Genomic DNA, 23,236 nt, shown 5'->3' on the forward strand with positions numbered 1-23,236 from the left:
TCTGAGAAAAACATCCAATCTTGATTTAAAAATTGTCTGTGATGGAGAATCCACCACGACCCTCGGTAAATTGGTCCACTGGATAATTACTCTAACCATTACAGATTTATGCCTTATTTCCGGTCTGAGTTTGTCTAGCTTCAGCTTCCAGCCATTGGATTGTTATACCTTCCTCTGCTAGACTGAAGAGCCCATTATTAAATATTTCTTCCCCATGTAGGTATTTATAGACTGTAATCAAATCACCCCTTAACCATCTCTTTGTTAAAGCTCAATAGATTGACCTCCTTGAGTGTGTCACTATAAGGCAGATTTTCTGATCCTTTATTCATTCTTGTGGCTCTTCTCTGAACCCTCTCCATTTTATCAACATCCTTGAATTGCGGGCACCAGAGCAGGACACAGAATTCCAGCAGAGTTGCACCAGTGCTAGATACAGAGGGGAACGGAGGGAAAGAGACACTAAGTGATTTGCCTGAGGTCACACATGGGGTCTGTGGCAGGGTAGGGAATTGAACCCAGGTCTTCCCAAGTGCCCTAATCACTGGACCATCCTGACACACCAGCTAAGGCAGGTCACATAGGAAATGGGGTGAAAGAAAATGTAAGGAGTATTAACAGTAAGATAATTACTTGAAGCTTTTTAACATCATAATGAGTAGACTTCTTGCTCCATATTTTTTTGCTATCCCGAGTCTCTCTTGCATACTGTTTCTTGCTCATTTACGCAATACTGTTGTGTGGTGTTGAATTTGAAAGTCTCATTTGGATTTATTTTGTATTTCGGAAAGGAGCAGAAACACAGTGTCTTGCTTTATGTTCAAGAAGCACCCGAAGGTCTTAGTCAGGATCAGGGCTCAGATTTGCTGTGCATCATATCTAACACACTCCTTGCCCTGACAAGTTTACAATCTAGCTTGAGACAAGCTACGGTAAGTGGGTGATGGTAACAGTAGGATGGAAACGGGGAGTGAGAACCAGGGTAACAGTCATGGAGAGTGGGGTAGGGGGAGAGAAAACCTTTTGTAGTGGTAAACACCCATTTTTTCATGCTTTGTGTGTATAAAAAGATCTTCTGTGCTTTCCACAGTATGCATCCGATGAAACGAGCTGTAGCTCACGAAAGCTTATGCTCAAATAAATTGGTTAGTCTCTAAGGTGCCACAAGTACTCCTTTTCTTTTTGCGAATACAGACTAACACGGCTATTACTCTGAAACCAGTCACAAGATTATGCAATTAGTCTAACAGTGTGCAACAGAAAAGTTTGCACCATATTATTTTAACTATTTTACCTCTCGTCTGCCTGTCATTGTTACACTTGAATGGCTTTGGAGAAAAGTGGGTGAAAATCAGCAGGAATTATTGGGAGCATGTCATTTCTGATGCTGTTGTGTGGGCATATGGTAGCCAGTCTATCCTGTGATATCTCTTGTTGATTATATTCTCATGTTCTAGTTCTGTGTTGTCTTATAAAATTCACTTCCTATTCCTGCTTGAGTAACATGAATCTAGAAAGAGTAAAACTGCCTCTGAAGAGAAAATGAACATTGGACAGAATGAGAACTGAACTTAGAGTAGTTCTGTAGCAAAATAACCCTCGCTTAATTGTCATCCAAACTGTTACACAGGAGTTTCTGGTTGAGGAGTTCTAGAAAAATACAAAACCAAAGGAAAGTTTCAGAAGTCATAAGGAATAAATGTTTAAAGTGGCTTGTTTTTGGAGATCAGGAGGAAGGCAGTAGGAGAGAAGATGGGTGGGAAAGAGGAGATGTGTACAGAACATTTGGCTTTTCTATGGGCTTGTTTAATTTGTGCATTAAGCAAAAGATTTGTCTAAAAATGAATTTAATAGATTTACTGTTAGTTAAAAGATGTGGAGTTACAGTTCAAAGACTAAGGCCTTGTCTACACTGCCACTTACAGGGCTGAAACTGTTTTCGCTTAGGGGTGTGGAAACCCCCCCCCCCCCAAGCGATGCAAGTTTCAGTGCTGTAACGTGCCATTGTAGATAGTGCTACAGCGCTGGGAGGTGTTCCCCTCACGGAGGTGGGTTTATTACAGCTCTCTCCCAGTGCTTGAGCCGCGACTACGCAACCACGTTAAAGTGCGTCAACTGTGTAGACATAGTCAAAGTCTCATGGATAAATAAATAGTAGCTTTGTTTATAACTGAAGTGCCCTTCAGAATGCCCTCCTTTGGCAAATCTAGTGAGTCTGCTTTTTTGGGGCAGGAAGTTTGGAGAGTGTGATACAATCACAAATCCCGCCTGGGAAATAGTAAATGTCAGACGACATCTATTTGAAGATTGTTGTTGTATTTCATAACTGAACAAAAACTAGAAGTATCTTCATAGTCTTTAGACAGATGTTGGATAAGCTATCTAGCCATTCTTGGATTGCTAGATTTTTTTTTTTTAACAGTAGCTTTCCTGCACACATCATAACCACAACAAACCAGAAAGTAATCTATAGATTTTGTCCATTGCCTCTTAGTGTGAATGTTATATTTATAACAGCATAAACAAACTATACTAAAAGTGGTTAATGTTACGAAGGTTGCCTTCGAAACTTTAATTCAGCCCCCTTGTATGTATGCATTTTAGGCCTGGTTGACACTGAAAATTTACATTGACATAGCTATGTCTGTCAGGAGTGTGAATAATCCACACCTCTGAGAGATGTAGTTATGCTGACCTAACCCCTGATGTAGACAGTGATAGGTTGACAGAAGAATTAGGTAGACAGTGGTAGGTTGACCTAGCCTCTTGGGAAGGTGGATTACCTATGCAGAGGGGAGAACCCCTCCTGTTGGCGTAGGTAGTGTCTACGCAGTGGTCTCCAATCTTTTTACGCACAAGATCACTTTTTGAATTTAAGATCAACCCAGGATCTACCCCTTCCCTGAGGCCCTGCCCTGTTCACTCCATTCCCCCCTCGCTCTCCCCCACCCTCGCTCACTTTCACGGCCCTGGGGCAGGGGGTTGGGGTGTGGAAGGGGGTGCAGGCTCTGGGCTAGGGCCGAGGGGTATGGAGTGTAGGAGGGGGCGCCAGGCTGAGCCTGGGACAAGGGGTTGGGGTGCAAGAGTGAAAGCTCTGGGAGGGAGTTTGGGTACAGGAGGGGGCTTGGGGCTGGGGCAGGGGATTGGGGTGCAGGAGAGGGTGAGGTGGTGTGGGTTCTGGGAGGGAGTTTGGGTTCAGGATGGGGCTCCGGGCTGGGGCAGGGGATTGGGGTGTGGGCTCTGAGAGGGAGGCGCTTACCAGAGGTGGCTCCTGGTCGGCAGCGCAGTGGGGCCGAGGCAGGCTGCTTGCAGGGCCATTCCTACCCAAACACAGAGTACGCAGCTGCGTGGGGCACCAAATTTCCTGGTGCCCTGTGAAGTGCGTGCTGCTCCAGCCCCTGCTCCACCCCAGCCTCTTCCCTTCCCACTCCACCCCTGCTCTGCCCCAGCCCCGACCCCACTCTCCTGAGGACTGCAGCAGGGCCAGGCCTGGACTCACTGGTGGTGGGAAGTGCAGCTACCCAGCCCTAGCTATGCTACTGGTGAGTGCTGGGGGGCGGTTCCCCCCTGCCCCTGAGCCAGAGCCCCCCTGCAGGGGAACTGCGTAGGGCCCCAGAATAGCTAGGGACAGCCCTGGCTGCTTGCCTGCCCAGGCCCCATGCCACCCCCGGAAGTGGCTGGCTGCTGGCATGTCTCTGTGCCCCCTGGGGGGGGAGGGGGGGCATCGGGTCTCCATGTACTGCCTGCAAGCACCGCCCCTGCAGTTCCCATTGGCCAGTGAGCTGTGGGGGCGGTGCTGGGGGCGGGGGTAGCGCATGGAGCAGCCTCCACCTCTTCCCCAGGGGCTGCAGACGCGTGCCAGCAGCCAGCCGCTTCTGGGAGTAATGTGGGGCCAGGGCAGGCACGCAGCCTGCCTCAGCCCCACTGCGCCATCATACTTTTAGCGGCTAGAGATCGCGATGGACTGACAGATGCTCCAGGATCAACCAGTTGATCATGATGGTCTGGCTGGTGACCACTGGTCTACAGTGAAGCGCTTTGGTGGTGCAGCAGCAGTGCCATTGTAACATTTGTAGACATACCCTTAGACTTCTGTTTTTCCACAGAACCCTGCCTTACCTGATGCATAGAAAGTACTGCGCTCAGAGAATGAATCAGGGTTGTGTAATGAAGGAGGGTGTTCTGTGTAGGTCACCTGTCTCACTTGCCGTAGTAGTTGAAAGATGTATAGAGGATGAAGCAAGGGACTGCAGGAAGAGAGAGGACGGTTTTATGTTTAAAGCAGTTGAAATACCACCCAGGAGAACTGGGTTCTATCCCTTGCTCTGGTATAGACATGCTGTGTGATACTGGGCATGTTACTGAAAGCAGCGTTTTGACAGGTATCCGGATGTTCCTCATCTTCTGGGTGCCTAGCTTGAGTCATCTGGGTTCTGATGTTCCGAGTACTCACAACTGGTCCCTGGAGCAGTGATTTTCTAATCGTGGGTCTCGACCCCGAACTGGGTCGTGTTGGCTCTGGTCAGCACTGCTGACCGGGCCATTAAAAGTCCCATCGGTGGTGCTGCCCGGCTAAGGCAGGCTAGTCCCTATCTTTTCCGACATTGCGCTGTGCCTTGGAAGCGGCCAGCAGCGGGTCTGGCTCCTAGGCAGGGGGGCCACGGGGCTCCCCCGAGCACCAACTCCGCTGTGTGGGGCGGTGCCTGAGGGCGAGAGCTTGTGCATCTCTGCCTAGGTGCCGGACCCTCCATAATCCATAGCCATAGGGCAAGGAGGAAAACCCTTTTCCATATTGAAGGCTGTGAAGTTTCTTTTTGTTGTGGAGGTTTTACACATGCATTTTTTTTTTCCTCCCCTTTCCCAGAGGATGCCAGCCCCCATCAGACTGCGGGAGCTGATCCGGACCATCCGGACAGCACGAACCCAAGCAGAAGAGCGTGAAATGATTCAGAAAGAATGTGCTGCCATCCGGTCATCCTTCAGAGAAGAGGATAATACATACCGCTGCCGGAACGTGGCAAAACTACTGTACATGCACATGCTGGGCTATCCTGCGCATTTTGGACAGGTAGGGTTGGCTGGAATTTAGCTCCAATTCCTGTTGTCTTCTGTTAAGGATGATTTAGTAGCTTTTGGAGTCTGTCTTGGTTTGTTTTCTTCTGAATCTGGGCAAGTTTGTTCTGCCCATGTTAGTGGTATACATTCTAATTGGAATCTGTCCACCTTTAGTCAAGGCTTGTATAAAAATGTCCTGAATTTCATGAAAATGTCCAGCCTGCAGTACTGTCTGGTAATTGGGTATGGTGATTGCTGTACAATAGTTGTTCTCAAACTGTATTCCATGGAAAGGAAGCATAGGAATTTCCAGACTGGATCAGACCAGTAGTCTGTCTAGCACAATATTTTCTCTGATGGTGGCAAGTACCAGTGGAAGGGATATGAAACCCCATAATCAACAAATAGGCACTCATCTGCTTATATAGGAAGTTTCATCATAACCCCAGGCAGGTAGTGGGTGGTTTGTGCCCTGAAACAGAAATACTGTTACACTTTTATTCTAGCTAGTATGACTGAAAGAATATTTTATTAACCACATACATGTCTAATTCATTTTTTAATTACCCTACGGCCTTGGCTTCTGTCTAGCGGCAGTGAGTTCCACTGGTTAACTGTGGGCTGGATGGGGGTGTGGTGTGAGAGAGAGAATGGAAGGGGGGAAGTTCTTGTTCATAGAATATCAGGGTTGGAAGGGACCTCAGGAGGTCATCTAGTCCAACCCCCTGCTCAAAGCAGGACCCATCCCCAACTAAATCATCCCAGCCAGGGCTTTGTCAAGCCTAACCTTAAAATTATTTAAGGAAGGAGATTCCGCCACCCTCATAGTGAAAAGTTTTTCCTATTGTCCAACCTAATCTCCCCCACTGCAACTTGAGACATTTACTCCTTGTTCTGTCATCAGCTACCACTGAGAACAGTCTAGATCCATCCTCTTTGGAACCCCCTTTCAGGGAGTTGAAAGCAGCTATCAAATCCGCCCTCATTCTTCTCTTCCGCAGACTAAACAATCCCAGTTCCCTCAGCCTCTCCTCATAAGTCATGTGTTCCAGTCCCCTAATCATTTTTGTTGCCCTCCGCTGGACTCTTTCCAATTTTTCCACATCCTTCTTGTAGTGTGGGGCCCAAAACTGGACACAGTACTCCAGATGAGGCCTCACCAATGTCGAATACAGGGGAATGATGACGTCCCTCGATCTGCTGGCAATGCCCCTACCTATACATCCCAAAATGCCATTGGCCTTCCTGGCAACAAGGGCACTCTGTTGACTCATATCCAGCTTCTCGTCCAATGTCACCCCTAGGTCCTTTTCTGCAGAACTGCTGCTGAGCCATTCGGTCCCTAGTCTGTAGCTGTGCATTGGATTCTTCCGTCCTAAGTGCAGGACTCTGCACTTCTCCTTGTTGAACCTCATCAGATTTCTTTAGGCCCAATCCTCTAATTTGTCTAGGTCCCTCTGTATCCTATCCCTACCCTCCAGCATATCTACCTCTCCTCCCAGTTTAGTGTCATCTGCAAACTTGCTGAGGGTGCAATCCACACCATCTTCCAGATCATTTATGAAGATATTGAACAAAACTGGCCCCAGGACTGACCCTTGGGGCACTCCCCTTGATACCGGCTGCCAACTAGACATGGAGCCATTGATCACTACCCGTTGAGCCTGACAATCTAGCCAGCTTTCTATCCACCTTATAGTCCATTCATCCAGCCCATACTTCTTTAACTTGCTGGCAAGAATACTGTGGGAGACCTTATCAAAAGCTTTGCTAAAGTCAAGGAACAACACGTCCACTGCTTTCCCTTCATCCACAGAGCCAGTTATCTCGTCATAGAAGGCAATTAGATTAGTCAGGAATGACTTGCCCTTGGTGAATCCATGCTGACTGTTCCTGATCACTTTCCTCTCCTCTAAGTGCTTCAGAATTGATTCCTTGAAGACCTGCTCCATGATTTTTCCAGGGACTGAGGTGATGCTGACTGGCCTGTAGTTCCCAGGATCCTCCTTCTTCCCTTTTTTAAAGATGGGCACTGTGTTAGCCTTTTTCCAGTCGTCCGGGACTTCCCCGGATCGCCATGAGTTTTCAAAGATAATGGCCAATGACTCTGCAATCACATCCGCCAACGCCTTTAGCACTCTCGGATGCAGCGCATCCGACCCCATGGACTTGTGCTCGTCCATCTTCTTTCTACAGAACACTGTTCTACAGAACACTTCTGGTTGGAGCTGTTGCTTAATCATTGTGACACCATCATGTTGCCATAAAGCTTCTTGTTGATTGTAGCTCAGCCTAGGCCTCTAATGCTTGCAGAGACTTTCCTGACATAACTACATTTCAAAAACCCAGGCATATTGGTGGAACTCTTGAGGCTGCTTCATGTCTCTGGTGTGAATTCATCCTTGATCAAATTTGCAACCACCACCATGTGGCTGGTGTAGTAAATGCATTCAAGTAGAACCAAATTCTAGAGTGCCCTGATGTTGTTAGACAGGTTGGAGGCTGCAGAAGTGAGCTCAGACTGTTCTACTACACATAAAATTATCCATCCTGTAGCTGGGTAGTTCATTTCCTCTCGCAAGATAGAGGGCTGTATCAAGCAGTTGCAGCTATTCTGTCAGAACAAGTTTATTTACATCTTGTCCCATTCATACCCTCTTAATATTGCTACTGCATGTAACCAAGCACTTTGGTTAAACTGTGAAATTCATTGCCCCAGGAAGTCATTCAGGCTGAGAACTTAACAAAATTCAAAAAGGGGTTGGATATCTGTATAGATATCAAGAATATCCAAAGTTTATAATTAATGAGAAATTTTGAAAGGGATATTAAACTTTATTGGGCTCAATGCAGCAGTAACTAGATGAAATTCTCTGGCCTGTAATATGCAGGAAGTCAGACTAAATGATCTTATGGTCCTTCTGATGTTAAAACCTGTTAACCTTGTGGTTCAGGACTTAAGCCAATTTCTAACTACAGCATAAGAGACCAGGATAGGATCTATGTAGGAGGAAGCAAAGGTGCCAACTTTGTACTGTGTCGGGGGGTGCTCAACCTCCTGCTCGGCCCCAAACTCTGCCCCCACTCCAGCCCTTTCCTCAAGGACCCACCTTGGGCCCACTTCTTCCTGCCCCATTCCACCCCCTCCCGCAAACATGCCCCGCCCTCGCTCCTCTCCCTCCCCCTCAGTGCCTCCTGAACGCCACGGAACAGCTGATACGCTGCAGTTTGGATGTGCTAGGAGGGAGGGGGAGAATCTGATCAGCAGGGCCACGGGCGTGAAGCACTGATTGGGGGCCTGCAGCACCCACCTTTTTTTTTCCCTGTGGGTGCTCCAGCTCTGGTGCACCTATGGAGTTGGCGCCTATGGGGGGAAGGTTACTGCCTATTGTGGAGTTCTTGCCCCTTCCTCTGAAGCACATGGTTCTGGTCACGATCTGACAGAGGATAATGGACTAAATGAATCTTGGGTCTGATCCAGTGTGGCAATTCTTATGTCCCTGTGGTTGCTACAGGAAAATGGTGGGGCCAGTAAGCTGGGAGGGGAGATTTCCACAGGAGGCTCTCAGGGTCAGTAGTAGGCAAAGCTTTGACCACTCTGCTCTTTAGAGAACTGGGAGTTACATTGCAAAGTGCTGGCTCTATGAAGGAGGTGTTCTCCACTCTTTGGCCTGCAGATGGCAAGTGAAGGGTGCTCCTGCTTTGTGTCAGGATTAGGGAACTACTTAAAAAATGTACTGCCCAACAGTGGAATCCTCTCGTTGATAGGAGTTCAAGACTTTAGCACCCCAGGATAGGAAGTTATTAGCAGAGAGAAAAGTCCTACAAGGAGAAAATGAGTGGTCTTGTGAAGGCCTGGGTTTGACTTGGACTGCAGTTCCCCTCTTGCTCAGTCCCCAGATGTGATCACATTCCTGGCATCATCAGCTTGAGGTTTGGGGGACTTGGAGCTGGAGGGGGGTAGCCAAAAATTAGAGACTAACATGGAAAAGGTGCCGGAAAAGGTGCAAGAGAAGGTGAAGGGCAGAACTGCTTCCTTCCAAGCCTACCGACATGTCTTGCTTTGCTGACATATCAATTAGAAAAGGAAAGCAGAATCTTTATTGTCTTTCCTCTAAATGAAATGGATATGCTGGTATCAGGGTTTCTTCCATTCACTAGATCTGGTGAGAGCTTCAGCCTGGTCATGTTACTGAATAGAGCTTTGCATGAAGCCAGTTTGTGTTTACATGACACTGGCGCTCACCAGCTATTTGTCAGGGTGAATTTTAGCAATCTGATATATTCTCTCTCTCTCTCTCTCACATACATACACACCTCTTTTATGATCACTTAATTGTTCCTTTAGAGCTGGTTCCCAAATAGGGAGACTTGAGCTGTTTTTCTCCCCCAGCTTCTCCTTCGCGTCCCCCCCCCCCCATCTCTCTCTCTCCATAATATAATTAAATTTAATATCCCTGTGGCAGGAAAAACACCACAGCGGCCCAACACTGTAGCATTTAATTGCAGAAAGGGGAACTACACAAAAATGAGGAGGTTAATTAAACACAAATTAAAAGGTACAGCACCAAAAGTGAAATCTCTGCAAGCTGCGTGGAAACTTTTTAAAGACACCATAATAGAGGCTCAACTTAAATGTATACCTCAAATTAAAAAACATAGTAAGAGAGAAACAAAAAAGAGCCATTGTGGCTAAACAACAAAGTAAAAGAAGCAGTGAGAGGCAAAAAGGCATCCTTTAAAAAGTGGAAGTTAAATCCTAGTGAGGAAAATAGAAAGGAGTGTAAACTCTGGCAAATAAAATGTAAAAACACAATTAGGAAGGCCAAAAAAGAATTTGAGGAAAAGTTAGCCAAAGACTCTAAGTAATAGCAATTTTTTTTTAAGTACATCAGAAGGAGGCCACTGGATGATGGAGATGCTAAAGGAGCACTTAAGGACGATAAGGCCATTGCGGAGAAACTAAATGGATTCTTTGCATCGGTCTTCACGGCTGAGGATGTGAGGGAGATTCCCAAACCTGAGCCATTCTTTAGGTGACAGATTTGAGGAACTGTCCCAGATTGAGGTGTCATTAGAGGAGGTTTTGGAACAAATTGATAAGTGAAACAGCAATAAGTCACCAGGACCAGATGGTATTCACCCAAGAGTTCTGAAGGAACTCAAGTGTGAAACTGCAGAACTACTAACTGTAGTCTGTAACCTATCATTTAAATCAGGCTACTTTACCAGATGACTGGAGGATAGCTAATATGATGCCAATTTTTAAAAAGGGCGCCAGAGGTGATCCTGGCAATTACAGGCAAGTAAGCCTGACTTCAGGACCGGGCAAACTGTCTGAAACGTTAATAAAGAACAATATTGTCAGACATATCAATGAACGTAATTTGTTGGGGGGAAGAGTCAACATGGTTTTAGTAAAGGGATATTATGCCTCACCAATCTACTAGAATTCTTTGAGGGGGTCAACAAGCATGTGGACCAAGGGGATTCAGTGGATACAGTATACTTAGATTTTCAGAAAGCCTTTGACAAGGTTGCTCACCAAAGGCTCTTACGCAAAGTAAGCTACCACAGGATAAGAGGGAAGGTGCTCTCATGGATTGGTAACTGGTTAAAAGATAGGAAACAAAGGGTAGGTAAAAATGGTCAGTTTTCAGAATGGAGAGAGGTAAATAGTGGTGTCCCCCAGTGATCTGTTCTGGGACCAGTCCTATTCAGTATATTCATAAATGATCTAGAAAAAGGGGTAAACAGTGAGGTGGCAAAATTTGCAGATGATACAGAATTACTACAGATAGTTAAGACCCAGGCAGACTGCGAAGAACTACAAAAGGATCTCTCAAAACTGGGTGACTGGGCAACAAAATGGCAGATGAAATTTAATGTTGATAAATGCAAAGTAATGCACATTGGAAAGCATAACTATACATATAAAATGATGGGGTCTAAATTGGCTGTTACCACTCAAGAAAAAGATCTTGGAGTCAACCCAGATCAGCTGCACTGTGGATCGTTCTCTGAAAACATCCACTCAATGTGCAGCGGCAGTCGAAAAAGCGAACAAAATGCTGGGAATAATTAAGAAAGGGATAGGTAATAGGACAGAAAATATCATGTTGTCTCTATATAAATCCATGGTACGCCCACATCTTGAATACTGTGTGCAGATGTGGTCGCCCCATCTCAAAAAAGATATATTGGAATTGGAAAAGGTTCAGAAAAAGGCAACAAAAATTATTAGGGGTATGGAGCTCTGCCATATGAGGAGAAATTAATAAGACTGGGACTTTTCAGCTTGGAAAAAAGACAACTAAAGGGGCATATGATTGATGTCTATAAAATCATGACTGGTGTAGAGAAAGTAGATAAGGAAGTGTCATTTACAACTTCTCATAACACAAGAACTAGGGGTCACCAAATGAAATTAATAGGCAGCAGATTTAAAACAAATAAAAGGAAGTATTTCTTCACACAACACATAGTCAACCTGTGGAACTCCTTGCCCAGAGGATGTTGTGAAGGCCAAGACCATAACAGGGTTCAAAAAAGAACTAGATAAATTCATGGAGGATAAGTCCATCAATGGCTATTAGCCAGGATGGGCAGGAATGGTGTCCCTAGCCTCTGTTTTCCAGAAGCTGGGAATGAGCGACAGGGGATGGATCACTTGATGATGACCTGTTGTGTTCATTCTCTCTGGGGCACCTGGCACTGGCCACTGTCAGAGGACAGGATATTGGGCTGGATGGACCTTTGGTCTGACCCAGTAGGGCCACTCTTACGTTCTTATTGTTCGTTCTCAAACTGATTCATGTCTCTTGGAACTCTGCAGCATTTTTCCTGAAAGGTGCACAAGAAAGCATTTTGAGAACTTTGCAGATTGGGAAGTTGGGAGAGAAGAGTCCATGGAGGGATCGTTCTTTTGCAAAGGATCAGCAGAATGAGAGAACTGGAGATCCAGTGCCCTGCATCTTATTTTTGGATGGCCTCGTCCAAACTCACATGTTCAGTTACTTTTGTTCACTTTTGGTAGTGGCTCCCAGTTCTCTCCTCTCTGTTCAGTCTTGCATCTCTGGACTATTTTCTCATCGTGGATTTTCCATCAGCTCCATCTCAGTGATGCAAACTGAGCTAATTTCTGCCCTCAAACGTTGCCTTCTCAATCATTGTAAATTCCACGGTCCCTCCTGTAACCCCTGTTCAAGAGCATGTCGTCATGTTTATTGTCTTCCACACATCCATGTTTCCATGGTTAGAAACTGTGATGGGGATTGCCAGGCCTAGTGGTCGGAGCTGGAACAGTCAGGCCTTGTGTTTGGAGCTGGAATCTGGAGTCCAGGGTGGAGATGAAGCAAGGCTGGAGCAGGACTGGGAGCAGGGCTGGAGTAAGGGCAAGGCTGGAGCAGGCTTGAGGAGCCTGATACTACTCTTAGGCAGCAGCAAGTTCCAAGCCTTGAAGTGATGCTGAGCAGACTGAACTGCTGTTCCTCCTGTGAGGTTTATGTACATAGTCTGGGAGTCACAAGACCAGTTCCTGACTTGTGAATTGGCTGGAACCTAGCATAGGAGTGACTCGTCACCTTACATTAACCCCTCCTTGACGCACTTCCCCAATGTCTTTTGACCCGGCGTGCTGGGGTGCAATTGATGGAATTCACAAAGGAGGATGGGTGTGTATATGTTACTAGCTGGTACCTGAACAGTCAGCTGGTCTATAACCTTCCCAGTCCATGAGGTACATCAGTTGTCTTCTGAGGAGCTCAGAGTCCAAGGTCTGTCTTACCACATATTCTTCCTACACCCAAACCAAGATGGGGCATGGACATGCTTTTGTCCAACTAGGAAAGGAGTTGTCCAAATATTCCTTTAACAAGGAAACATGGAATATTGGATGCATCTTCATGGTATGGGGTAGTTGGAGCTTGAAGGCCTCTGAGTTAATCTGTTGAATGATCTGGAATGGGCCAAAGTAACGGTGATCTAGTTTCCTTGAGGGTCAGAAGATGTCCAGCTGCTGAGTTGAGAGCCATACTCTGTCTTCAACTGCCATGGGAGTAGTCCCATCAATGAAAGTCAGCATATTTTCATAGTTCTCCTTAGCCAAGTTTAAGTGTGATTTTAATGCTTCTTGAATGCAGTGGAGGTGTTGAACCAAATTGGAGGCTGCAGGGACATGGAAGGCTAGTGGTACAGATGGATGAAATAGGGAGCAGAAGCCATAATTGGAATAGAACGGGTTTTGGCGGGTTGATTTGTGATCAGAATTATTGTAAGTGAACTTGGCGAACATCGGGAACCGGAAGCGGCCATTTTGATGGTAGTTAATGAAGCAGCAAAGATATTGTTCTAGAATTTGGTTTACCTGTTCTGTTTGTCCATTTGTGTTGGGGTAGTAGGCAGAGGAAATGCATGGGGTAATTTCCAGGTGTTTGAACAATTCTCTTCAAAAGTGGGAGATAAACTGTGGCCAATGATTGTATGTAATGTCAGTTGGTAACCCGTGGAACTTGAAGATGTGGTTAAAAAAAAATAAGTGAGCATCGCTTTAGCAGTGGGAATCTTTTGACAAGGCACAAAGTGCGCCATTTTGGTGAGGAGGTCAGTGGCTATCAGTATAGCTGTGCAGGCCTGAGAAGTGGGGATGTCGGTGATAAAGTCCATCAAGGTAGAGGCCCAGGGTTGGGATGGGGTTGGAAGCAGGATCAGGAGGTTTGGCATGGGGGATCTTCATCTGGCCACACACCACCCAGGAAGTGTGTAAGGTTTGATGGAGGAGAATAGTTTTGACCACCAAAAGTAGCAGATCAGCTTTGCTGTCTTCCAGTACCCAAAGTGACTTGCCAGAGGGGAATTGTGGCCTAGCTGGAGTACAGCTAGATGGGGTAGTCTGTTGGGGACAAAAAGGCAATCCTTCAACCTGAGTTCCTCGTTTTGACCAAGAAGTTTGGATCTGAATTGACTGACATCCATGGCACTGCAAGCGGATCATTGGGCAGTGTGGACTTCACAAGAGCCAAAAGATTGGTATGTCCAGCATATTTATAAAATGGCAGGGCTTCAATACAGTGGCAGGTTCGGAAGGGTTATCTCCCTTATCTAGGTACTTGCCTTTGTGGGATAATGCATCAGGTTTGCCATTTTTGGGAACTGGGCTGGTTGGCCAGGGTGATGTTAAATCTAGAGAAGAAGAGGGATCAACATATCTGACATTGGTTGAGGGTTGTGGACTTTTGGAAATGTTCCAGGTTTTTATGGTCTGTGAACATCTGGACTGGAAAACGTGCACCTTCTAGGTTGTGGCATGACTCCTGAAATGCAGCCTTGATGGCTAATAACTCCTAATCGTAGATTTCATAATTTTGTTCCTTGGGCGTCAGCTTCCTAGACTACAAAGAACAATGGAGGAGGTCATTCATGGGCCCATGATGCTGAGACAATACAGTCCTGATCATGTAACTGGAGGCATCTGTTTCAATGACAAAGGCTTTAGATGGATCCAGGTGTACTAGGATGGGGGCAGAAGTAAACATTTTCTTCAGCTGATCAGAACCCATTTGGGCTTCTGGAGTCCATCTGAAAGCAGAGTTCTTCCATAACAGCTGAGTCATTGGAAATACCAATTGTGAGATAACTTGGATGAGTCATCTAGGGAAGCTGGCAAGCACTAAGAAGCACTGAACATTGCAGATGTTCTTGGGGATTTCCCAACTCAAAACTGCGGAGATCTTTTTGGCATCCAGACTTATTCTGATGGGAGAGATGCAATGTTCCTTCTAATTTTTTTCCATCCATGTGTGGAATAAATTTAGTTATGTGCACTGAGGTAATGTGCGGGTGTGTGCCACCAGCAGAAACAACAAACCTTGTTATAATATATATTTTTAAAAAGTTACCATAGGGGTAATTATTCTAGCCAGGAGAGGTTAGGCATTTTAGAACTCACTACTCAAAGAATTAAATTTTAGTGTAAGACGGAAATAAAAATTATGACATGCATTGATCAGTCAAAAACCTAAAATAACACACTTTGAAAGAATAAAATTACAAGGAATATATGTGCATTGCAGGAAGTACCAAGAAGTAACAACAACAACACAAGTATGTGTTGGGAGGTGGGTGAGTGTGTGTGTGTGTGTGTGTGTGTGTGTGAGAGAGAGAGAGACACACACACTGTGTGTGCTGGCTGCTGGGGTGCACTGCCTCTTTAAGGCACTCACTGAAAGCTCTCCTGCTCTTGAGCCCTGTCCCCCCGCCCCTGCTCCGCAGAAATGAAGGAAGTCTCTGAGACCATGGGCTGTTGCTTTAAGGCACGCACTCACTCAACACCCAGAAGGCTCGTTCAGATCACAGTTTTCAGAGTAACGGCCGTGTTAGTCTGTATTCGCAAAAAGAAAAGGAGTACTTGTGGCACCTTAGAGACTAACCAATTTATTTGAGCATAAGCTTTCGTGAGCTACCGATGAAGTGAGCTGTAGCTCACGAAAGCTTATGCTCAAATAAATTGATTAGTCTCTAAGGTGCCACAAGTACTCCTTTTCTTTTTACAAGTACTCCTTGTTGTTTTTGCAGGAGCAATGTGGCTGCAAAGCGGGTGGCACTTGAATCACTCCTGGGTGACCACCCGACTGCACAGCATAGAGGAAACATAGAAGAGTTAGTATAACTAGGGCTGTCGATTAATTGCAGTTAACTTATGTGATTAACTAAAGAAAATTAATCGCGACTAATTGCAGTTTTAATCGCACTATTAAACAATAGAATACCAATTGAAATTTATTAAATATTTTTGATGTTTTTCTGTGTTTTCATATATATTGTATTCTTTGTAATTGAAATCAGGGTATAATTTTTATTGCAAATATTTGCACTCTAAAAATGATAAACAAAAGAAATAGTATTTTTCAATTCACCTCATATATGTACTGTAGTGCAATCTCTTTGTCATGAAAGTGCAACTTACGAATGTAAATGTTTTTTGTTACATAACTGCACTCAAAAACAAAACAAAGTCCACTCAGTGCTGCTACTTGTTCAGCTAATCCCTAAGACAAACAAGTGAAGTGAGCTGTAGCTCACGAAAGCTTATGCTCAGATAAATTGGTTAGTCTCTAAGGTGCCACAAGTACTCCTTTTCTTTTTGCGACTACAGACTAACACGGCTGTTACTCTGAAACAAACAAGTTTGTTTACATTTACAGGAGCTAATGCTGCCCTCTTCTTATTTACAAAGTCACCAGAAAGTGAGAACAGGCATTGGCATGGCACTTTTGTAGCCGGCATTGCAAGGTATTTACATGCCAGATATTCTAAACATTTGTATGCCCCTTCATGCATGGGCCACCATTCCAGAGGACATGCTTCCATGCTAATGATGCTTGTTAAAAAAATGTGTTAATTAAATTTGTGACTTAACTCCTTGGGGAAGATTGTATATCCCCTGCTCTGTTTTACCCGCATTCTGCCATATATTTCATGTTACAGCAGTCTCGAATGATGACCCAGCACATGTTCTTTTTAAGAACACTTTGACTGTAGATTTCACAAAATGCAAAGAAGGTACCAATGTGAGATTTCTAAAGATAGCTACAGCCATCGACCCAAGGTTTAATAACGTGAAATGCCTTCCAAAATGTGAGAGGGACGAGGTGTGGAGCATGCTTTCAGAAATCTTAAAAGAGCAAGTTTCAGAGTAACAGCCGTGTTAGTCTGTATTCGCAAAAAGAAAAGGAGGACTTGTGGCACCTTAGAGACTAACCAATTTATTTGAGCATGAGCTTTCGTGAGCTACAGCATCCGATGAAGTGAGCTGTAGCTCACGAAAGCTCATGCTCAGATAAATTGGTTAGTCTCTAAGGTGCCACAAGTCCTCCTTTTCTTTTTTTAAAAGAGCAACACTCCAGTGCAGAAACTACAGAACCCAAATGACCAAAAAAGAAAATCAACCTTCTGCAGGTGGCATCTGACTCAGATAATGAAAATGAACATGCGTCGGTCCGCTCTGCTTTGGATTGTTATCGAGCAGAACCTGTCATCAGCATGGATACATGTTCCCTGGAATAGTGGTTGAAGCATGAAGGGACATATGAATCTTCAGCGCATCTGGCACGTAAATATCTTGCGACGTCAGCTACAACAGTGCTATGAGAAGGCCTGTTCTCACTTTCAGGTGACATTGTAAACAAGAAGCGGGCAGCATTATCTCCTGCAAATGTAAACAAACTTGTTTGAGCGATTGGCTAAACAACAAGTAGGACTGAGTGGACTTGCAGGCTCTAAAATTTTACATTGTTTTATTTTTGAATGTAGTTCTTTGTACATAATTCTACATTTGTAAGTTCAGCTTTCATGATAAAGGGATAGTACTACAGTACTTAAGCAAAGTGAAAAATACAATTTCTTGTTTTTTTTACAGTGCAAATACTTGTAATCAAATAAATATAAAATGAGCACTGTATACTTTATATTCTGTGTTGTAATTGAAATCAATATATTTGAAAATGTAGAAAACATCCAAAAATATTTAAATAAATGGTATTCTGTTATTGTTTAACAGTACGATTAATTGCGATTAATTTTTTTAATTGCTTGACAGCCTTAGGTATAACCCTATAAGTCCACAGAGGTGTAATCAAATTAACTTTTCTCAGGTTTTCCATACAGACAGTTTGCTTGGAGATGTTCAAGTAGTAACTGGAAATGCTTGTCGTGTAAGGTTTGGCTCTCTAAAAAAATAAGAGTGTCTAGATAGATTATGATAAACTGGTTCAGAACATCTCTGAAGATATCAATGGCCACGTGCTGGAATGTGGCAGGGACATTAGAGAGACCAAAAGGCTTGACAAGGTACTCAAAATGTCAGTACGAGGTATGAAAGGCTGTTTTCCATTCGTCGCCCTTTCGAATGTGGACCAGGTTATAGGTGCCACGTAGATAGTTTAGTGAAAATTTGAGCCAGGCTGACTTTACAGTGGTTCATTGATCAATGGGAAAGGACATTTATTTTTGATGGTGATACTGGTCAGCACTTGATAGTCTACCTCAGGGGTCTCCAAACTTTGAGACGAGGGCCATATTAGATTTTTGAAGGGGCTTCGCGGGCCGTAGCGACTGTGAAAGAAATTAAACATATGCAGAATTGTTAAAAAAACAACACTACTCTACTCTGTGTCAGTGTTGCATTAATTCTAAGTCAGGTATAAAAGTTAATTGATGCAGGTACTGTGAAATCACACAAAATATTTGTCAATACATTAAAAATCATTTCACTTTTTTATTTTATTTCTAAAAACTCTCACTTTTCTCATACACATACACGTTCAAAAATAAAGAAATATTATTTTAGGATTAGTGAGATGTACGGTACTGATGCGTTTCTGACAGAATTGCATTCAGCTGTGGTTTAAAGTTAGTGTTCCCTGTCCGCAAGATTGATTGTACCTGCTCGGCAACAGCAGCAGCAACTCTCCCCTAAGTTGGCTCCCCTTCTGGGGGGGGACACTGGCTCCTGGGGGCACTCACCTCAGTGAGCTGCTGTCGGTGGCCCCTCCCCCTGCCTGCTCCGCATGCCTACTCAGCTGTTCGCTGCTTCTCCCCTGTTGGTTGGAGGGCCGGACAAATGGAAGCCCTGGGCCGGATCCGGCCTGCGGGCCATAGTTTGAAGACCCCTGGTCTACGCAGAGGTGCAGGGTGCCTTTTTTTTTTAAACAAAAAGGATTGGTACCCTGGCAGGGGATGTAGAATAATGGATAAAATTCTTTGCTAGATTTTCCTCAAGGTACTCATATAGGGACCAGACTTCTCATGCTCTCTAGGAAATGCTCGGATTGTGAAGGGAGAGCCAGCGAATGCCAAGCACAGTTGGGAACTGGGATGAGCCAATCAGGTTAAATTGCATGGTTTCCTGGTGGTCTTGAATTACAGTTCAGAGAGATGCAGTCTCACAGACAACAGGTTCTGAGGACAACAAGCTGCCGCCGTCAATTGTCTCCTCCAAGTTGGGGGCAAGCTTCCGTTGCATCGGTAGGTGGTTAGTTTTAGCAAATCCAGTGTCCATGAAATTGCCAGAAGGTCCAGAGTCTATCAGAGCAAGCTGGGTGCAGCTCACTTCAGTTGTAGACAGGAACCAAAGTTGGAGCTGCACTTGAAGGTGGGATTGGCCATTGTCCTTGGCAGTTAGCACCCCTATATGTATCCTGTTTGGGGAACCCAATCCTGTCATTCTGTCTGGTTGCATTCCCTCTAAGGAGGCTGAACCTGCCCATTTGCTAATCTAATCGCCTTCTATGATGAGATTACTGATTCTGTGGATGAAGGGAAAGCAGTGGATGTATTGTTTCTTGACTTTAGCAAAGCTTTTGACACTGTCTCCCACAGTATTCTTGTCAGCAAGTTAAAGAAGTATGGGCTGGATGAATGTACTATAAGGTGGGTAGAAAGTTGGCTAGATTGTCGGGCTCAACGGGTAGTGATCAATGGCTCCATATCTAGTTGGCAGCCGGTGTCAAGTGGAGTTCCCCAGGGGTCGGTCCTGGGGCCGGTTTTGTTCAATATCTTCATAAATGATCTGGAGGATGGTGTGGATTGCACTCTCAGCAAATTTGCGGATGATACTAAACTGGGAGGAGTGGTAGATACGTTGGAGGGCAGAGATAGGATACAGAGGGACCTGGACAAATTAGAGGATTGGACCAAAAGAAACCTGCTGAGGTTCAATAAGGATAAATGCAGGGTCCTGCACTTAGGACGGAAGAACCCAATGCACAGCTACAGACTAGGGACCGAATGGCTAGGCAGCAGTTCTGCGGAAAAGGACCTAGGGGTTACAGTGGACGAGAAGCTGGATATGAGTCAGCAGTGTGCCCTTGTTGCCAAGAAGGCCAATGGCATTTTGGGATGTATAAGTAGGGGCATAGCGAGCAGATCGAGGGACGTGATTGTCCCCCTCTATTCGACATTGGTGAGGCCTCATCTGGAGTACTGTGTCCAGTTTTGGGCCCCACACTACAAGAAGGATGTGGATAAATTGGAGAGAGTCCAGCGAAGGGCAACAAAAATGATTAGGGGACTGGAACACATGACTTATGAGGAGAGGCTGAGGGAACTGGGATTGTTTAGTCTGCAGAAGAGAAGAATGAGGGGGGATTTGATAGCTGCTTTCAACTACCTGAGAGGTGGTTCCAAAGAGGATGGTTCTAGACTATTCTCAGTGGTAGAAGATGACAGGACAAGGAGTAATGGTCTCAAGTTGCAGTGGGGGAGGTTTAGGTTGGATATTAGGAAAAACTTTTTCACTAGGAGGGTGGTGAAACACTGGAATGCGTTACCTAGGGAGGTGGTAGAATCTCCTTCCTTAGAAGTTTTTAAGGTCAGGCTTGACAAAGCCCTGGCTGGGATGATTTAATTGGGGATTGGTCCTGCTTTGAGCAGGGGGTTGGACTAGATGACCTCCTGAGGTCCCTTCCAACCCTGATATTCTATGATTCTATGACTCTATGATTTTCCCAGACCAGCCCTGAGACGGGACTTGAGGGAACACCTGGGGACAAAGTGGCCTTGTTCCCCACAGTACAGGCAGAGGTCATTCAGATGACGATATTCCTTCTCTTGATCTGAGAGGTGCCGTCTTGTCAGGTCTACCTGCATGGGTTCGGGTCCAGCAATTGTGTGTGTATGGAATGGGACAAGACTAGGCAGGGACCGAGTGTGTATCTTCCTTCTTTCCTGGCATCACTCAAACGGTCGTCAATTTGGATACACATCTTAATGTAGGGCAGCAGTGCTGTGGGGGTATCAACCCGGGCCAGTTCGTCTTTAATCTCATCGTTCAGGCCTAGATAGAAATGAGAAATCTGTGCTGCTTCATTCCAAGCCGTGTCCGAGACCAGATGATGGAAGTGGGTGGCATAGGCTGCAAGAGGATGCGGGCCTTGTTTGAGTGACTGCAGGGCAACTTTGGTGGAGTGGGCGCAGTGTGGGTCATCAAACATGAGTGAAAAGACACAAACGAATTCATCAAAAGTAATTGAGAATTGGGTCTCCTTGCCCAATCCAGCGCTTTGCCTGTCAGTAGGCTGGTGATGATTCCTACCTTGCTCTGGTTGTTTGGGTACACTGGTGAGCCCAAAGGAACAGCAGGTGACATTGAGCAACCCCCCGAAACGTCTGACGGTTCCCATCAGATTTCTCCGATAGTGGGATCTTTGGGCCTAGACCTTGGGCTGTTGTGCCTGATGGCACGAGGGGGCTTGGGACTGCTGGGACCTGCGAACATAAGAAGGCATTTTTGTGTTGTAGCTAGGCCACTTGATTCTGGAGACCTTGAACTAGTTCTGCCATATCAGTGACGGGGTTGCCTGGAGACTTCATTTCAGTTGTAGGGGGTACCTGCTGACATAAATCAGTCCTGACCACTGAGCCTGACTGGGGGTCAATCTGCTCAAATTCTCAGAAACTGGGCTGGGGATGGTCATGCCTACTGGTTGGAGCTGGAATCAGGAGTCCAGGGCAGAGTTGGAGTGAGGCTGGAGCAGGGCAGCAGCAAGAGCAGGGCTGGAGCACGACTAGGTACAGGGAGGGAATAAGAGCAAGGCTGGAGTAGAACTAGGAGCAGGGCTGGAGCAGGCTAAGGCTTGGGGACTCTGTTTCCACTGTCAGGCAGGAGTGAGTTCCAAGCCCTGGAGTGACGTTGAGCAGACTAAGGACATGTCTACACTACAAAATTAAGTCGACATACAGCCATCACAGTAATTAAAGCGGCGTTTCACATCCACACTGTGCTGCTTCTGTTGGCTGTGTGCATCCTCATCAGGAGTGCTTCCACTGATCTAACTGTGCGGGGCATTGTGGGGTGCGGGCAGCGGAGCTCCAGCTGTCCAGCTGACAGACAACAGGTGACGTAAGTAAGCACTACTACATCGAGCGAAGTGCTACGCCTCTCTTGGAGGTGGTGGTGTTGTGTTGATGTAGTGGGTGACTTACACTGGTGGGAGCTACGTTTTAGTGTAGATGCTTACAGTTAGGTCGACGTAAGCGGCCTTACGTCAACCTAACTCGGTAGTGTAGACCAGGCCTGAGCTGCTGGTCCTCCTGTGAGGTTTTTATATACCTGGTCTGGGAACCACAAGACCAGTTCCTGCTTGTGGGTTGGATGGAACATATGGGGCCTGTGCAGCTGTGATGTAGAAGCGTAACAGCCATCAAACCTCCTTTGGAAGCTTCGTATTCAGTGAATTACCCATCTCTCTTCTAAATTGTCAGACAAGTTTGGCAGAGGCCCTGGGGGGTTTTCACCTTCCTCTGCAGCGTGGGGCATGGTTCACTTGGTGGAGGATTCTCTGCACCTTGAAGTCTTTAAACCACGATTTGAGGACTTCAGTAGCTCAGACATAAGTTAGGGGTTTGTTACAGGAGTTGTTGGGTGAGATTCTGTGGCCTGCATTGTGCAGGAGGTCAGACTAGACGATCATAATAGTCCCTTCTGACCTTAAAGTCTATGATTCTAAGTTAATCTCTAATTTAGCCTGTTTTAGGATATGGATTAGTATATGCTTAAATGTTCTCTAGGGCAATGTTTCTCAATGACTGGTCCATGGACTGATGCCAGTCCCTGAGATCTCTCTGACACAGTTTAGAAAGGCAGCAAGCTGGTGCCTAGTATCAAAAAGGTTGAGAAATGTTGCTCTAGGGTACCTCGGAGGTGGAGCACATCACCCAAATTGCCACGTTAAGGCTACACATCTTGGTTGGGTTGTGATTTTAAATAGTTTATATTATTTTAATTTCACTAGAACCTCCATTTTACAAACAGTGATCTTCTGAGCACCATTTATACAGGCCATTTTTCTCGACTTGGGGTGGGAGAAAGTCACCTAAGGAGTGATATTGATGAAGAGCAAATCAACATCCCTTCACATTGCAATGGCTGTCACTTTCCAGTGCTTTTGAAGAACAAGGAGAAAGCAGTGCAGTGCACTGTACCTATTGTAACTTCGAGATGTTCCATTTTATGAACTTCTCAATTCCCAGTTAGTTTATATAATAGAAAAGGAGTACTTGTGGCACCTTAGACTAACCAATTTATTTGAGCATAAGCTTTCGTGAGCTACAGCTCACTTCATCGGATGCATACTGTGGAAAGTACAGAAGACGTTTTTATACACACAAACCATGAAAAAATGGG

At 45.4% G+C, this 23,236-nt stretch overlaps 2 protein-coding genes across 3 annotated transcripts in view; one reads left to right on the forward strand and one right to left on the reverse strand.

The window, feature by feature from the left end:
• The window catches only part of AP1G1 (adaptor related protein complex 1 subunit gamma 1), a 100,465-nt gene that overhangs the window by 15,721 nt on the left and 61,508 nt on the right, over positions 1–23,236 (forward strand). For both annotated transcript variants that reach the window (XM_074969027.1, XM_074969026.1), the window contains exon 2: positions 4,865–5,068. In XM_074969027.1, coding sequence (XP_074825128.1) covers positions 4,868–5,068 — 201 coding nt within the window. In that variant the 5' untranslated portion in view covers positions 4,865–4,867. The remainder of the gene's footprint in view (positions 1–4,864; positions 5,069–23,236) is intronic.
• Positions 20,691–22,764, reverse strand: RTL3 (retrotransposon Gag like 3). Its single transcript, XM_074969087.1, has 3 exons — positions 22,747–22,764; positions 21,168–21,318; positions 20,691–20,965 (listed from the first exon to the last, which is right to left on the reverse strand). Exons 1-3 carry the CDS (start codon positions 22,762–22,764, stop codon positions 20,691–20,693), a joined length of 444 nt encoding a protein of 147 aa, XP_074825188.1.

This window comes from Natator depressus, chromosome 12, assembly GCF_965152275.1.
Source record: "Natator depressus isolate rNatDep1 chromosome 12, rNatDep2.hap1, whole genome shotgun sequence".
Classification (NCBI taxonomy): Eukaryota; Metazoa; Chordata; order Testudines; family Cheloniidae; genus Natator; species Natator depressus.

Excerpts from the sequence above, each read along its gene's own strand:
- RTL3 (XM_074969087.1), bottom strand. Across the intron at positions 20,966-21,167 it reads GTTCCTTTGGGCTCACCAGT|CCTATGCCACCCACTTCCAT; the intron begins GTACCCAAACAA and ends ATCCTCTTGCAG.